At 37.4% G+C, this 16,593-nt stretch overlaps 4 protein-coding genes across 10 annotated transcripts in view; 3 read left to right on the top strand and 1 right to left on the bottom strand.

Moving 5' to 3' along the window:
• Nucleotides 1-4,831, top strand: part of Ih (hyperpolarization activated cyclic nucleotide gated potassium channel Ih) — a 137,928-nt gene extending 133,097 nt beyond the window's left edge. For all 6 annotated transcript variants that reach the window (XM_065481233.1, XM_065481231.1, XM_065481229.1 and 3 more), the window contains one exon: nt 281-4,831. In XM_065481233.1, the coding sequence (XP_065337305.1) occupies nt 281-587 (307 nt within the window). In that variant the 3' untranslated portion in view covers nt 588-4,831. The remainder of the gene's footprint in view (nt 1-280) is intronic.
• A 1,001-nt stretch (nt 4,832-5,832) lies between these two features.
• LOC135937897 (GON-4-like protein) lies at nt 5,833-10,008 on the top strand. The gene is made up of 11 exons (XM_065481234.1): nt 5,833-6,345; nt 6,398-6,525; nt 6,581-6,731; nt 6,876-7,197; nt 7,394-7,465; nt 7,523-7,833; nt 8,489-8,686; nt 8,746-8,879; nt 9,312-9,506; nt 9,564-9,747; nt 9,798-10,008. The coding sequence occupies exons 1-11, from the start codon at nt 6,019-6,021 to the stop codon at nt 9,930-9,932; spliced, it is 2,157 nt and encodes a 718-aa protein (XP_065337306.1). The 5' UTR covers nt 5,833-6,018; the 3' UTR covers nt 9,933-10,008.
• Nucleotides 10,009-10,228: 220 nt separating this feature from the next.
• Nucleotides 10,229-13,991, top strand: LOC135936394 (lysosomal acid glucosylceramidase-like). 2 transcript variants are annotated; one of them, XM_065479189.1, is made up of 11 exons: nt 10,229-10,388; nt 10,707-10,829; nt 11,603-11,794; nt 11,882-12,011; nt 12,110-12,263; nt 12,317-12,477; nt 12,531-12,768; nt 12,830-12,974; nt 13,029-13,108; nt 13,160-13,443; nt 13,751-13,991. In XM_065479189.1, exons 2-11 carry the CDS (start codon nt 10,763-10,765, stop codon nt 13,848-13,850), a joined length of 1,551 nt encoding a protein of 516 aa, XP_065335261.1. In that variant the 5' UTR covers nt 10,229-10,388; nt 10,707-10,762; the 3' UTR covers nt 13,851-13,991. The 2 variants fall into 2 exon arrangements, with proteins under 2 accessions (XP_065335261.1, XP_065335260.1); XM_065479188.1 differs by lacking the exon at nt 10,229-10,388 and having other exon boundaries at nt 10,417-10,829.
• Nucleotides 13,907-16,593, bottom strand: LOC135936392 (macrophage mannose receptor 1-like). The gene is made up of 15 exons (XM_065479187.1): nt 16,513-16,593; nt 16,334-16,370; nt 16,216-16,280; nt 16,064-16,166; nt 15,769-16,013; nt 15,618-15,713; nt 15,536-15,566; nt 15,412-15,476; nt 15,027-15,359; nt 14,859-14,972; nt 14,772-14,805; nt 14,654-14,718; nt 14,491-14,596; nt 14,192-14,433; nt 13,907-14,134 (listed from the first exon to the last, which is right to left on the bottom strand). The coding sequence occupies exons 1-15, from the start codon at nt 16,576-16,578 to the stop codon at nt 14,120-14,122; spliced, it is 1,617 nt and encodes a 538-aa protein (XP_065335259.1). The 5' UTR covers nt 16,579-16,593; the 3' UTR covers nt 13,907-14,119.

Here is a 16,593-nt window from a genome sequence, read left to right as displayed (position 1 = left end):
TTAATTTGTCGAGTATTTTATTTTTTTAATCATGTCTGCACATAGGTTATCAAAATATTTCTCGATTAAAGCACACGTTTGTCTGGAATGAATAATATAAAATGAAATCAAATTATAAAAGGGTAAATAGCAAGAAAGGGCATGCATTACGTCAAAAATAAATTTTATAAATGGATTTACAAAGGTTTTTGCTTAATATTTTAATCTTTGGAGTTCAAAGATAAAAGTAAACGCTTAAAATTTAATACTGATACCAACGGTATTGTCCTTGTACTTGCAGACTGAACAAGATCGGAAAGAATCCCGCAATGGTTGCACAACACGCTGACGAAGATTCACAAACCGCCGAGAGCACTACAATAAGCGCCGTGGTGAACGCGCTGGCCGAGCAGGCTGACCACGTGTCCAGCTCGGAGGAGTCGATGCACCCTGGGCCGCTACTGGGCCAAGCGCTGCACCGGCTCAACCTGCCGCGGCCAAAGTCAGAGAGCAACTTCTCGTCGCAGGAGCTGCATGTGGGCAGCAGAGGCGGGCCCCCCGCGTTCCACAAGTCAGACACCTTCCACAGGGAGTCATCGTTCCATTGACAAAGGAGAAACATGGCTCCCCTACCCGCCTCCGGGGGCCATTCGCCGCACCACAGACAGCAGCCTTGCGCTTCTTCATCTTTTTAGTTCTCTCAGCCCCACTCAACCACCGAGACACTCACTCACCGGATTTAAGGAAGAGAGTTGAACATACACACTTGTACACTCACACACATATACATACACGAGTCTTGAAACACACACACTCTCTCTCACACACACCAAAGAATAAAAATGCTGAAAACCCGCCCTTTTTGGAACATAAAATGATGTGCTATCTAGTCAATGTCGTTCAACATTATTAGGGAATCCTCCTCAGCGCGTGCGCTTTTTACCACCACAAGTAGGTCAAACACCTTGTCTTCTATAGAAGCTCAAAACATTTTAAACTCTTTTCAAAATTTAGACACATTGTTTAAATAGCAAAGTCAATTTGATGATGTTTAATTTATAGAATAATTAATTTTATTTATGGAAACCCTAGCGTGGAGAACAGTAATAAAATCCCCCGCTAGTTCCCTCCAATTTATATGATGTTTGTACATTAATTGATTTTCAAAACACAATTCTCATTATTATGGTATCATTTTTTTAACACTGTTATTTTTTGATTTTATCAAGAAAATACTTGCAAGTGACAGTTTTTGATACTTTTAAAATAAGGCATTTGGTTTCTACTTGACTAATTTTTTTTCAATTTTTTACTTCAATTGTTGCCCCGTAGCACTAGATATAAATAGAGCAAATGTTGCAGTGAGCCGAGCTGAGGAGAAAAATTCTTAGTGATATGAAACGTAGACACAAGAAAGAGTAGATTTTTCTTTGCGTGTCAGTTTTTCCACTTGTATTGGAGGCCCATTTTTAGAATGACTTGATTGTTATAAGAGAACTGTTTGTTTTTTCAAATAACCTCTGCAACACACAATGAAAAGGTGAAGAGGTGGCTGTGTTTCTATGTTCTTCCGCTGAATTAGTGGCGCATCGCTTGAATTACACAAAATAAAATTAAAAGCAGAGAGAAAACGCAAGAAGATGAAAAGTTTAAAAACAGATTACAATTGTAAGTGCTATCTCTGTGAGAAAAAGGGAAACTTTGTAGCGAAAAACGGAATCCTAACTCTGTAAGGCATTAGTGTGCGTTCATTGAAATAAATATTATGATTTTACCTAAGAAACGCGCGTGTTCAATTGTTACTTGTTGATGAGTAACACGGCGTGCATGGACTAATAAAGGAGGAGAGAAAGAAAGCTAGGACGTTTGTACACACACAAAACACAAACAATTCACCCACACAAAACACACTCGCAAAAATAAAACAGAAGGTTCAGTTCTAGGCGCGAGTTCTGCAAGTGGAAGCAGTGAATCGTCGGTTTGATTGTGCTCAATTTGGGGAAAGATGATGATGATTCTATTTAGAAAACACTCAAGTCGTCAATTTGCTTTTCATTTGTGATCTTGGAGTGATATCGTTTTTCAAATTTGTACTGCTCCGCGTATGAATTTCCCACTCTTTTTCCGCTCTTGGGAATCACTCCAGGAAAAAATCAAAACGGTCACAGCTTCACTGACTTTCAAGCTGACAGAGAATAACTGAAATGAATGCGTGTTGATTTTTATTACATAAATGTAGGGTTGAAAAGTTATATATATTTATTAGAAATGTGCAATATTTAGATACATACAAAGAGATAATTAGCTTTAAAAGAGAAAAATAAACGAAAAAGCGTTTCCTTAAGGGAGAAGTTGCGAGATCAGAAAAAAGTTATTACGAATTAGCGTGCTCAATAAAATGATGAAAAACGTGAAAAAATAAAACTATTACCAATTACACTAGAGAGCTGTGTTTACACCCCATCACACACACATACACATACAAACAAGGCAACAAACTGGAAAACACGAGTCGGCGACGGTGATGAAAAGAATGTGGTATTAACAGTAAAAACAAGCCTGTCAGTATTTTACTAAACGCATCAATGTTGAAACTGGTCTTCATTGCAAATTCTATTTGTTCTTGATGGTTTGTTTCCTCTATACTTAAAGAACAAAAACGCACTCTTTGTGAAACCAACACACACACACACACATACACTCCTGCGCTTGAATATGAGTGTGTTCCCTAGTCTTGCCGCACTTCACATGGCTGGTCCATCTGAGGTTTTCGTTTCGATTTCTTCTATAACACTGTTTAACATGCTTATGGTTGTTGGAACACCGGAAAAATCTCACTTGCTCTATGTCTTCAAGCACTGAATTTTGCACCCTTCAATTTTTGTTAATCCACGTTTAGTGAATTTTATTTGAATTTAGCGCGGCAGCTGAGGCCAAAACAGAGAAAGTTTCTATCTCTCTGCTTGCAGTAAGAATAATTTTGTTCCGCACTGATATTTTAATTTGTATTGTAAATTCATTTTCAAATAGTAGTTATTTTTAATAAATTTAATTTTACTCTTGATTTTATTAAAACGCAATTTTAACAGCAAAGTGCACAAAATGAATGTCCATTTATTTGTTTCTTGCAATTATCTCGAATTATAGTGTAAAAAATACTGGCTTGTGTCGAGTCAGTATTTGATTTTGCGTCATGAGAGAAAGACAAACCAAAGTGAGAGTCAAGAATCGATTAGCCTTTTGAGCCTGCAATAATTGATTGTTGATAACGATTTGTTATTCAAACGCAGACACACGTTTCTGAGCGTATCTCTGTACATACATTTGCAAAATGTATATATTATATTAATTAAATTATAATTAAACTTCTATTTGATTATGATCGCAACAATTTATTACTGTTGTAACACTTTTCAAACTCACAAGAAAGTGAATCACTCACACAAAACACACCACTCTTCTGCGATTCGATTGTGTCCCCAAAAAAACTTACTGTTTTCCACTCTTGCGCGGAATCATTATCCTCATCTAAAGGATCGCTCATCGACTCATGGTTCATTTCCATTATGTCTTTTACGGGATATATCAGGATGTATGTTTGATATTTCATGAAGTATAAGAAGTGGAAAATATGTTTGGATGCTGACAAAACTTTTCTGAGCTGCTAATTAAACGGAACTTTAGTAATTTCTATGAAACATATATAACATGTATCTATGACGATTTTTTCAACTTGTATATTAATTACTAATGTATGAAATCTTGATATTTTAAAAAAGAGGAATGCGATTATCAAGGCAAGAACGATTTCTTGTGTAATATCAAACAATTAGTTGAGTCAGATGAACAGTTATAAATCTCACAAATCAATTTTCACACTCCTGCTGTTGCTGCTGATACAATATAGATGATTATTAGTCTCGAGAGTTTGTATTAGTTGAAGCAAACGAGCCAGCCAAGATAAACTTGAGGGGCTTAGTTCAGTTTTAAAATAAGTCGCAGAGTTAAAACGCAATTTCGCATTCCCAAACATGAAGCAATCAGTTTCAAATTCAGACAAATTCGGTTGGAAAACGTGCAAAATAAGAGCGGTGGTTAAATGTGAGTGAAGAAGAGCATTATTATACATGATATTGCGTTTGTAATTGCGGAATTATATGTACGATAATTAAGATATTAGTTGGACTTGTGAAGAGGAAATTTCCTTTCTAATAGATGACCAGAAATATCTGCTGCAATATTTTTACAGAAAAGACTTTTTTGCTGTTAGAGAGAGGAAGAAAATTATATTTCCGAGTTGTATATATTACTGAAACGATCGATTAAGGCGAGAGATACACAAACACATTAAATGAAACAAAAAATCAGACGAAAAGGAATTCACAACAAGCAGATACCCACACTACACACAAGCGCATAAGGAAAATTAGACGAGAGGTATTGTTACAAGATAAGCTGTTTATTTATCACACACAAACACACAACACAATCAACTAATAGCGAAGAAGCGAGATGAATGATTCATTAATTCTTGTAAAAATAAAAATTAATATGGTTTAATTTTAATTATGTGTTATAATGACTTATTGTTAGCGAGAGAAGAAGAAAAGTAACTCAACTTTAAAAACAAGCTCTAGTTTAGCTTCTTTTTGTATGAAGAAAAATCTACGACAAGACACAAACAAACATACACTCACGACACTGTTTTTTGAAAACGCGTTTTGCTTCTCATAAACAAACAAGGAAAGGAAATAACTGAAACACGACGGGAGCGAATCATGAAAATTCAAAATCACATTTATTGTTGACACTTTAGGTGATGATGAAAATAATAAATTTTGATGGTACTGTCCTACATTTTGTTATATTTTTTGAAATAAAGCAAAGTAGCCTTTCAGTGCAGCTTGACACTGCGCGCAGAAAAGAAAATAACTTTTGTGTTTTATTATACCAATTATCACATTTAATAAATATATATTTCATTTTGCTGATTTTAGCGCGCATGTACAACTTGAATATATATGTTCTAGCTCATCCCAACTAAATATCTGCCATTGAAAAAAGAAAATACGTTACTTTGAAAGATTTTTCACTCGATTGATGGAAGATTTTAAAACATACAAACCAAACTGCGCAGCTCTATAAGCGCTTTAAAACGTAAAAATCAGATGATGGTATTGCTGCAATCGAACAAATCCTACAGTTGTCCGCTTTAATTGGCATTCCTCTATTATTCCTGTCTTGACATCCTGCTATCATATTTCACAATATAACTATTCACTATATTGCCAACCAAACTACAGCATTATGCATTGCATTGCGCACTTATGGAAATCTCTTTCTGATGACAATTTTACCGATTTCAATTATTTTGTTCAGTCAGGTGAATAAAAAATATAAATAAAAATTATGAAAAATATCCAATTCAATATTCATATTTGAATAATGTCACAAAAGGAAATTGACTGCAAACAGGAAGTGCTGAGCATTATAATAATTAATAATTGTTTTTTTGTGCTTTGTGCTTTTGTGTATCATTATCTGCACTATCTAATGCATCTGTTTAAAAATGTGAATAAAAATATCCTGTTCGCAGAAATCTCTCATTAGGTTAAATTAATGTAATTTGGACGATTTGCATTATATCACTGACAATGAGTATAATATATTATAGCATTTTATAGCTGTTGCTAATGTTGCAAGCAGCCATCCATCGAATGCATGCCTGTTTCCCTCTAGCACTGCTTAAAATTGGCCAGCTGAGCCACCTGGCGACCACTTGCCAAAGCAGGACGAGCCAAACCGCGCCGGCGCGCCCCTTAAAATTTCAAAATAACAACATCAGCTGCTCTCGGACTGTCTCGGACCCCTCGGACCATCCAAGCTCTCTTCCTCCTCTTCAGTTCTCAACATTGTTGACAATGTAACTTCGCCTAGACGTTATTATTTTGGATATACTGGCACTTCAGTTAAATTGTCACTTCGCCTCGTTTAAGCTGGTCTTGTGAGATGCTGCATCTTTCATGAGCAACCCTCTAAATGGCTGATAACAATAAAGAGAACAGGGTCTCAAGCCCTCAACTCGACTTGCCAAGCAAGTCTTCGCCAACAGTTGCAAGGAAACATCGATCAAACCCAGATGACGCTTCGGAAGACTGTTCCTCGTCTTCGGACGAGCTGATGATCAACGAGGTCGCTGGACCAAACGGAAAGGCACGCAGGCAGCGGCGGATCAAAACCAAAGATCTGGCCCAGCTCTTTGTTCAAGAAGGACTGAACGAGGTTGAGGATGAAATCGAGGAGCAATTGGACAGCAAGGCCAAGAAGAGCAAACTCACTATTGGAAATGTCAAGAATATTCTACGAGTATGATAAAATAATCTTTGATGAACATTTTTCATTTTAACCCTCTTAACAGCACGTGATATCAAATCAGCACGTCCTTGCCATGGTCAAGAAGTCAATGAGAGAAGAGGGAGATGGAGGCGGCAGCTCAGACGATGAGCAATTTCCTTACGAACCAAAGCTGACCAGAGCCAAAACCAAGTATTAATTTATTTCTTAAATCCAACCAAGTGAAGCTAACTTTATGGCTATTCAGAGAGCTATTGATGACAAAGGCGCCCATTCCTTGGTCTGTGTCACCAGTTAAAGTGACCCCAGGCTCTGCAACAAAGCAAATGATTGACCAGGTGCAGGACGACTCTACGGATGATGAGGAATACCAGCCAAATGAGGACGAAGCAGAAATTGTAATTTTATTTAACATTTTAATCAAATGACCCTTACTGTAATTCTAAATATATTTTTATCAAGCCATCGTTGATTTAAAATTATCTTTATCTCATCCACAAATATGATAAAAATTGAGATTGATTTTGTTGTTCATTTGACAGAGTGATGAAGACTGCAACTCATCATTAGCTAGCGACATTGAGCAAGTGATGACTCCAAATCCAATGACACCAAAGTCAAACGCTGACTGCAGCACGCAAACAATCTGGACTGATGATGGTCTCTTCAAGATGCCAAACAGCAACTTCGAGTTGATGGAAAATATTGGAATGAGGACTAGATCAAAGGTGTCGTACACAGACACACCTCTGGAGGTGTTTGAGCAGTCATTTATTCCTCCAGACATCACTGAAGATATGTATGAGACCGATTGCGACAATGAAGACTGGAAACAATTCTTGCATCTCTTTGTCCAGCCTATAAGTATGTTTAAATTATATATCTTAACACTTCAATATTATATGCATTTTTACTAAATTTAGTTTTTTTTTCATGGGTAGACTAAAGAAATGGAGTTAGTTTGAATCTAAATGAGCCACATAGGCATAGTAAAAACTGCTGATATGATGAATTGCTTCACCTAAATTACAGTTGCCAATTATTTGAATTTTCTTTTCAGATATTGTAAATGACATTCCTGATGATGATGAAGCTGATCCAGAGTACAATGTTTTGGAAGATCACGAAGCAGGTAATTTCATTCAGTTACGTTTCTATTAAGAAAATTTTCAACTTTATTTCATTTCAGTTGACCAGGAAGAACTTCGAGCTGACAGGGCTGTAAAAGTGTCGAAAAAGGAGGTGAATGAGTTGATTTCGGAACTGAGGGATTATATGGCGAGTGAGGAAGAAAATGAGGCAGATGCAACGCAGACTGATGGTGTACCTGATCCTGAAATTGAAACTGCTGAAGCCGCGAGCGCATTGCCTGTTGTGTACAATAGTCCGCAAGTGGTTCATCTCATCCAGCTGTCCCCCAGCAACTTTTTGATCCCTGGCACTCCACCTTCAATGAGACCAGCGACCATTGAAACAGTTCCAGCTCAACAGGAAGAAGTGGTACATAAATTACTGTTATGTCGTTGATTAAACTATTTTATAGTTCATTATTTACTATCTGAAGCACAAAAATTATGTTTAATTTAATGGTTAAAAACTAAGTAAAAATCATGCTACTTGAATATTAAAAAGGTGTGGAGGAGGAAGAAAAAGCCACCCCTTTTACATTCTAGAATATAAAATGTAAATGCCTATTTAATTCATAGGTATCACTGCATAAGAAAATTTACATTATCAATTATTTTCTGAAGCAATCTGAAAAATTTTCTATTACTAAGTACAAAATGGTAATGTGGTAAGAATATTTAGAAAATGATGATTTGTTCAATTCTCTTTTGCTTGTCACGTTACATGGCGGGAATTCGATTTTAGTTTGGATCAATGGAAAATCATTATTAAATTCTATCAGAGAGAGTGGTATATTATGTTAACAAGTACATATATAGATATGATATCATTATAAAAAAATCAAAATATGAAATTACATTTAACATTTTTTAAATCATCTACATACATCTTCACAGTTGACATAATCTTTTGCACATTCTACATTTTTATGCATTTTGCTAGGCCTGTTTAAATCAAATAAAATAAAACTAAAGAGTTTAGCAGAAATGTCACCAGAACTGGTAATTTATTTTGTCACGATTTGCAGGTCCAGCCCGTCGCTGCTGAAGCAGAGCAAACTGTTGCTGAAGCTCTGTATGTTCCGGAACCAATTTTTGATGTCAACCAAAGATTGTTGCTGAACCAGCAAATGATGCAGCATGTCCAATTGCTTGGACAACACTACATGCAAAGCACCATCAATCCAGACATGGCGCTACAGGCTACAGAGATGAAGGAAAACCTAGTAATACTATACTTTTTAATTAATGAGTTTACCGTTCTTTGAATAATTAAACATTTTAGTTTGTGCTCAGAAATCTTGGAGGAACAAACCCTAAATCAGGGTTCTATGCCCAGAATTTGGATCTGATGCTTGAAACTGTAGAAAAGTGGGACAAGTCCAGGAAGACAGAGCAGGTCAAGAAGGAAATGAATCAGTAAGTAGCCCAGAAAACTAAGTCGTTGGCAGTGTTAAGTGAATGCTTTGTGTGCTTTTGCAATGTGAGAAACTTAGTGACGTTTTGGGGTATATTGCTGGCTGATATAATGCGCCTTTGTTTGACTGACAAGACTTTTCATATTATTTGGGAGGATTGCAAAAGCTACTTGCTGTATCGCATCTTTCCTGCATGCAAGAATAAATTTCATGGAATGAATGTCTAGTGTTTCAATAAAATACTTTGTTGCGGAGGCAGTAACACGAGTTGGTCCTTTACTGGACCAACTTGGATTTCCTTCAATGAGGCATGTGAGACCATGTTTTCAGGAATCGAGTTTTCGCTATCAAGAGGTCGCAAAGTAATCGCAAAACAGATTACAGTGATAATTAAAGTGTAAATCAATTTTAATAATTCAATTTTTGTTGCCAGGTTTTATCTCCAAGAAAAATCAAGGTGTGATAGTTTTAAGAAGTCGAAGCTCCTGTATCGCCCCAGCTTAAACGTGCATTTCATGAAAGCTCTCTGCTCAAGTGCTGCGTTTGTGTACCCTGCTCTTCTGCCCAACTGCGGATTCAACCCTTATCCAATGCAGAAACACCAAACCTTTTTTCCATCAGAAGACTTGTAATACACCAAAATTAATATTTTACGTTTGATAATATGCAATTTCTCGCTTTTCAGTCTGATATCACTTGGTCTCGAGCAGTTTTTACCTCACCTGCAGGAGGAGGGTGGAGAGAAAAAGGCAACTTTGATGAACGCCAGTCAGCTGATTGGCGAATTCATGCTTCCTGTGAAGAGTGCTAGATCAATTTACCACCGCATCAAGTTGGCCAGACGAGAGTTGCCAGACAATCCTATTCACGTATGAAATTGAGCTTCTAGTATCGCGCTTTTTGTGACCCAAGTTTCTAGGTGTTCTTAACTACAAGTACAACCCCACAGCTGGTTCATCAAGTGTATCCTGTGGATTTCATCACTCCCTCACAGCAACCTGAGAGTGCACTACCTCCTACTTGGAAATTGTACATTCATGGAAAGAACAATTAAGTCTGTTCATTCTTAAGGCTGACTAAATTAGATTATTTTGTAAGTTCAAAAAAGAATAAAAAAATGTTGGAACTTCTATTGTTGCATTTATATTTATTTTTGCAAAGTGAAGCCTAATAAATATCATAGCTCAGTTAATGTCCAAAATTGTACAAAAATTTTGACCCAGCAGTTGATTACACTTCGTGAGATAAGTTGAAGAGTATGAGTAAACCAGTTGTTGCCCAATATAATATGTGGTCAGGGTTGGGTAATAAAAAATATTGGAGCCTAAAACGTTTGGGAACTGGGCTGACGATCACTTGCTTACTCGACTCCGCCCAGCAGTGAACCTGAATCAAGTGTAACTAACCCTCGCAAGTTAATTTAGTACGCAGATTCTTCAATTTTATCGAGGCTTATTTGGATCACTTCAGTGAAAAGCTGAGGAAACGAGTGCAAGGATCGAGTATTTAGGTAATGCGTCGTGTCACTGGTTGCAAATTACATATTCAGCATGTGTGATTAGAGCCGCCATACAGTGACCACTTTCACTTTTAATAGTCACGCAGTAGTCCACGCACAGTTTAGTCTGCAACTGTTATTCGCTCCTGAATGAGTGTTTTAGTTCAACTCTTCGACTGTAATCCTCTATTCGTCAAGGTTTAAATGTGATTTGAACATCTTTCTAACGTATAGTATCAAGTGAATCGGTCATTGACATTGAGCGCAGCCCATTTATTGACTGCTGTACTTACGTCACTGCTTTATTTCATTATTAATCACACTAAATAGAAGAATCAGCGCGGCGCGACGTTTTTATGGGAAGCGCGCTGCGACTCGCGTGAAGTATGACGCGCTTTGCAAAGCTGTTCTTGACTGCGTGTGGAATTGCGTCGGTATATTTTCCTGTCCAAGGTAAATATTTTTCTAGTATTTTTACTTGACGTTTTACCCATATTTTCTAACGTAAATGGCTATGTCATCATATAGAGATTAATGTTTAACATAAATTCCTGGGGCGTATTTTTGGTGTGTCGAACTGACTTTCAATGTGTCAAGGCCTAACACCTCTCGCGCTCTTATAAGATTACAAAAATCTGTAGACATTTTATAATTCTTGAATGTCTGTATATTTGTCCTACTGATTCTCGATCAAAAGAATTATACCATTTATTATGTTTTATATTTTAAGATATTTTTCTACTTATCAATTTTTATTTTTATTTTCTCTGCTGTGGGGACAATGAAATTAAATATTGTAATCTTACAGATTATAAGAAAAATAGTATGAAACCCTGAGTTTTTAAAGCTTCTAGGTTAACGAAAATAAAATAATCAACCACTTCAAACTTAAATAATATATGGGGCATGAGGAAAGCAAAAGTTTTAGTATTTATCTATTTATTATAAGGAGCATTCTAAAAAGATATGCATATGTTATTATATTAATTAAACCCTTCTGACAATTATAATGTGGAAAAACATGTTCACCCATGAATTTTATTATATTATTGGAGAGTGTGCTCGTTGTTAAGTTAGCTATCAAGATCAATTTCCTACTATTTTCCTCGTTAAAAATAGTTTTTTCACGTAAATTTAATTTTTATTATTCTTAACAACATTCGTATCTCAATAATTAATTTTTACCCTTTTAAAATATTTTCATTTAAATATGTCCTAAAACGCAGCTAGATACCCGTGTGTTCCTCGCGATTTCGATAAAGGCGGCACCGTATGCGTGTGCAACTCAACTTACTGCGACACAATCGAGCCAGCAGAAAGAGTTACCGCAGGAAAATACCTTGTGTATTCATCGTCCATTGATGGCTTGCGGTTGGAAAAATCAGAGGGGAATTTCTCCGACAGCACACTTCCCAGCGGTAATTATATTCAAATGACGATGTTCATTGATTGTCGCGCTTGCATCGAGTTGAAATTAACCGACGGATGCAAATGATTGATTGCAGGAGTTAAATACACCATTGACAGGAATAGGACATATCAAAAAATATTCGGATTTGGAACTGCTTTTACTGATGCCGCTGGCATCAATTTGCTGAAACTTAATTCCACAGACTCACAAGATAAACTACTAAAGTAAAACCGTAAAAAATTGATTACAAAATTAAACTTAAAGACTGAAAAAATAAAACATCTAAAAATGATTATAACTAATATGGTAATGAAATTTTCAGGGCCTATTTCTCGTCTGAAGGAATTGAGCTGAATTTTGGAAGAGTTCCTATTGGGGGCTGCGATTTTTCAACACACACCTATTCGTATGATGACGTTGAAAACGATACAAACCTCTCGAATTTTAGCCTGACGATGGAAGATGACACGTTTAAAGTTTGTATTATACAGAAGATCATCTTTTGTTGAAAACCAAAATTTCTTTGTAGATTCCGATCATAAAACGAGCACAAAAATTCAGAGGCTCGTCGCTAAAATTGCTCGCATCGGCCTGGTCACCCCCAGTCTGGATGAAAACTAACAACGATTTTTCAGGCTTTGGTTTTTTGCACGAAGAGTTTTATGATGCTTGGGCAAAATACCACATAAAGTAAAATATGTTTTTTTAAAGAGAGGCAATTTAAGAACCTTTATATCTTCTAGGTTCCTAGATGAATATAAAAAGAACGGTTTAAAATTCTGGGGGTTGACGACAGGAAACGAACCACTCAATGGTATTGTCCCAATCAATCGTTTCAATTCGCTGGGCTGGAGTCCGCAGGGTCACCGGGAATGGATTGGCAACAACTTAGGGCCGCTTTTGCGAAATTCAGAACACAACGCTACCAAACTACTAGCTCTGGACGACCAGCGATTCCTATTACCTTGGTGGCTCGAGCTGGTATGATCATTATATATTCGTCCTCAGGGGAGCTTAGAAACAAATAATATATTGTCTATAGGTGTTTCAAAATGAAGATGCGAAATCGTACATCGACGGTGTTGGTGTACATTGGTATTGGGACACACTCTACCCTGCAACAGCTCTCAGCAGAACACACATGAGATACCCAGAAAAATTTATTTTAGCAACAGAAGCTTGCGTTGGTAGAGATTAAAATATATTAATGTAAACGTTGGTTTAAATTTAACCTCTTCCAGGCGACAAGCCCTGGGATAGAGAAAAAGTGATGCTGGGCTCATGGACTAGAGGAGAAATGTACATTAAAGACATAATTGAGGTATGCACCCTTAAAATGTTTCCAAAACGATAAATTAATTATTTTGTGTAGGATTTGAACCATTGGGTCACAGGATGGATCGACTGGAATTTCGCTCTGAACCCGACAGGTGGGCCAAACTGGGCTAACAACTTTGTTGATTCAGCCATCATCGTGGATGAGGAGAAGCAAGAGTTTTACAAACAGCCCATGTTTTACGCTCTCGGCCACTTCTCCAAGTTTATCCACGAGGGCTCGAAAAGGGTACACCTGCAGCGGCAGAAGGGCCCCAGCGCTCTACAAACGGTCGCTTTCCTCCGACCCGATCAGGCGATGGTTGTCGTCGTGTTTAACGGGTGAGCGATTTTAGGCAACTCGCGTTGCGTGCATACACAGCTGGTTGCATGACCCTGATTTTCGTAAAAAAGTAGTTTAAATTTGAGTGGCTTCACAACACGTTTTCATTGTAGCCACCGGATTAATGCAAAGTAGCCTACTTTCACAGTGCTCTTGTCGTTTGACATTTTTATTCGCAACTTGGAATTGTCCGTTCAAGTGACAGCGTGACTTGCGATTTGGCAATTAATGAAGTCGGTTTATATTAAAGTATCATTATAGCAAGTACAGCTATCCGTTAACGTCTGTATCCTTCATTTGTTGCAGGAGGGGATTAGACGTGCCTCTAATCCTGGTTGACCCGAAGAGAGGAACCATCAGATTTACAGCGACAAAACACTCTGTACACACTGTAATTTACTGGTGAAATTCTGTTGAATAAATATTGGCTGTAAGTTTTCTTTGATCATAAAAGTCAGGAGCTTTAGTGGAAAAAATAATATTTTATTTTTATCGGCACTTTAACATTTATTTTTGGAACGTGAATGACCAATTCAAATACCAAATCACATCAAATATAAAAGTTCCAAAATCCAAGTAGATCTTAAAAGATTAAAACAGGAGAAATCCGTATCATTTGCAAACAAAATAATCAAAAATTAGCATTATCCCAATACTGGTGGAAAATCTTGTTATTTAGGTGTTGATCAACTAAAATTGGTCGAAATTATTTATTCTGTTTTTTAACTGTTTAAACAATCCACTCACCTCGCAGACAAAACGGAATTTCCGAGTGCATTTGTAGTCAGCCAGGCCGTTGAGCTCGTCCATGTTGTTTCCTATGTGAATCGCAATACAGGCCTGCATCCAGTTGCTCTTGCTGGGCTCCCCAATACGCCACTTTGCCCCAGGGGCCATCAGCTTGTCTGTGTTGCACCACGTGTACTTGCCAGGACACATTTCATCGCTGCCCGAGGTCCACAAAGTCGCGTTCTTCTTGCGGTACTCCTCTGCAAAGTTGAAAGGTTGCGATTGGGAATTCGTGCTAATAACAAAATATATTTTACGGCGGACAACGTCAGTGAAGCACTTGATATCTGCATCAGTTTCAATAGAAATCGGTTTTAGTTTCATTGAGCATTCACATGCCCTGCCGGCGTTGGCAAAAGTTGTCTGCAAATTCAATTTTTCTCCATACGTTTTCCTTCAATCAAGTACTAATAGGCAAACCCTATTTTTGCTGAAGTAGAATGTTTTTCCACAAGCTTTCCGAGGGACCCCAAATGTCAAATTCACTTCAAACTTTAATTTTGAAAATACACGTTTTCAAATAAAACTTAATGCGTACCAAATTCCATATCATCAAATGATACTTCAAGGTCCTATGAAATAATTTTGAATAAGTGCTAGAACTGTTGAAACTCATTATTCAAACCGATTTCGTGTTGCAATCGTGAACAGGACAAACACCTTTGGTGCAATGCGCAATGGTCGGAACGACAGGTGGTGCCAAGGTGGTGACCCTTGGGTTGATGTCCATTACTTTGCTCTGAGAATATTTAAAAGTAAGCTCGAACCTTTTTTAATACCTTTTGGTCAATACTTCACAAATGAATTTCATTTTTTTGTCGCAGTTGTTGTCATTGAGCTTGAATTTCACGCTGTCCCATGCAATGATGTCGATATTTACGCAGTTCTCGTTTCCATCGCCGTTGTTGGGCTCATTGTAGAGCCACGGAATGTTGTCTCCAAACTCCACCCCACCCTGACTGCACCATCCAAATTTACCCTCGCACCCTAAGTCTGATCCGCTCGTCCAGTATTGCTCGTTAATTTCCAGATAATCCTCTAGCATGTTTCCTTTAGCCTTGTTTTCGATACTGATAAGACGCATGTCAATTGAGCAGCACGCTTCTGCCGCCTCTTTGAAGGTTTTCTAATTCATTCCCTTAGTAGCCAAGGGGCCAGTACAAATTATTTGCATTTACTTTGACCTTGCTGATGGCGTACATCTGTCCTTTGATGATTTGAAGCGATCCCAATGATTCAGGCACTGGTTTAAAATGTGTTTAAGTAAGGTATAGTTAATATATTGCTGGTGTATATTATTACAATTCAATCTTCCGATTGAGTCAAAGTAATTCTGTAATTAGAGTTAAATTAGTTGGTTCCAACTAATTATTTTATTAATTACTCCTCTTTTGCAAGTAATGACTGGACACACAGGCTGTGAACAGCCTCCTTGTTTGGAACGTGCCACATCTTGCAAGGCGTGTTTTACTGCTCTGGGCTGTTAAATACCACAATTATCAACTGGAAGGCGTAATCATTAAAATTTTCGTAACCTCGCAAATGAAAGACATTCTTTTGTCGCAAGCCATGCGGTCGAGACCAGATAGTTGGTTAGATTCAGTAGAGGCGCCGTACAACTTCAAAACAACACAATCGCCGTATTGGTTAGTCGAACCAGTTTTCTTCCACAAAGGATCTTTGTCAGCAACTCTGCCGGTTACACACCAAGCAACCGACTGGCTGCAATCGCTCGACAATCGTCCACTTGTCCAGTAAAAATCATAGTCGTCCGTTTTTTCTACTCATCTCGCTCAAACGTAAGAAAATTACAATGAACCTTATATTTACCCTTCCGAACTCGACTAATGCAATTCAATTCATCTTTCGACTCAACGCTTAGAATCCGCATTCCCAAGGAGCAACACTTAGATTGCGCTTCCTCAAATTTCGCCTGTTTGGAATTTTTATAAACCCGTGCAAAAGTTTTAGTTGATTTATACAGATTCACTGCTGAAGAAATATGTTTTGTTGCAACCATTTCGGAAATTCCCTCTGATCGCCATATCTGTGGAAATTGGTTTGTTTCACAAATTGTTGCAAGCATGCATATTCGCTCACTTAAGCTTTGTCCAGATGACGCATTGAAAGATTCTGCCTGCAAATCAGTTGCATAACATGACCTACTTATTTACGTGCTAATAAAACTAAAACGATCTTTGCTAGAGCTTGTAGTATTAAAACAATCAATTTCCGGTATATTTAAGGAAATTAACCAAAAAATCAAAACAAACACTTACCTTAGTATTGCAACTAGGACTTATCGGGCAAGTTGGACAGGTTGCACCAGTTGCTGTTCGACACATTAGTTTTTAATTAAT

Source organism: Cloeon dipterum, chromosome 2 (assembly GCF_949628265.1).
Source record: "Cloeon dipterum chromosome 2, ieCloDipt1.1, whole genome shotgun sequence".
Lineage (NCBI taxonomy): Eukaryota > Metazoa > Arthropoda > Insecta > Ephemeroptera > Baetidae > Cloeon > Cloeon dipterum.
Note: the sequence above shows the minus strand (reverse complement) of the source record. Positions and strands in the feature narration are given on the sequence as shown.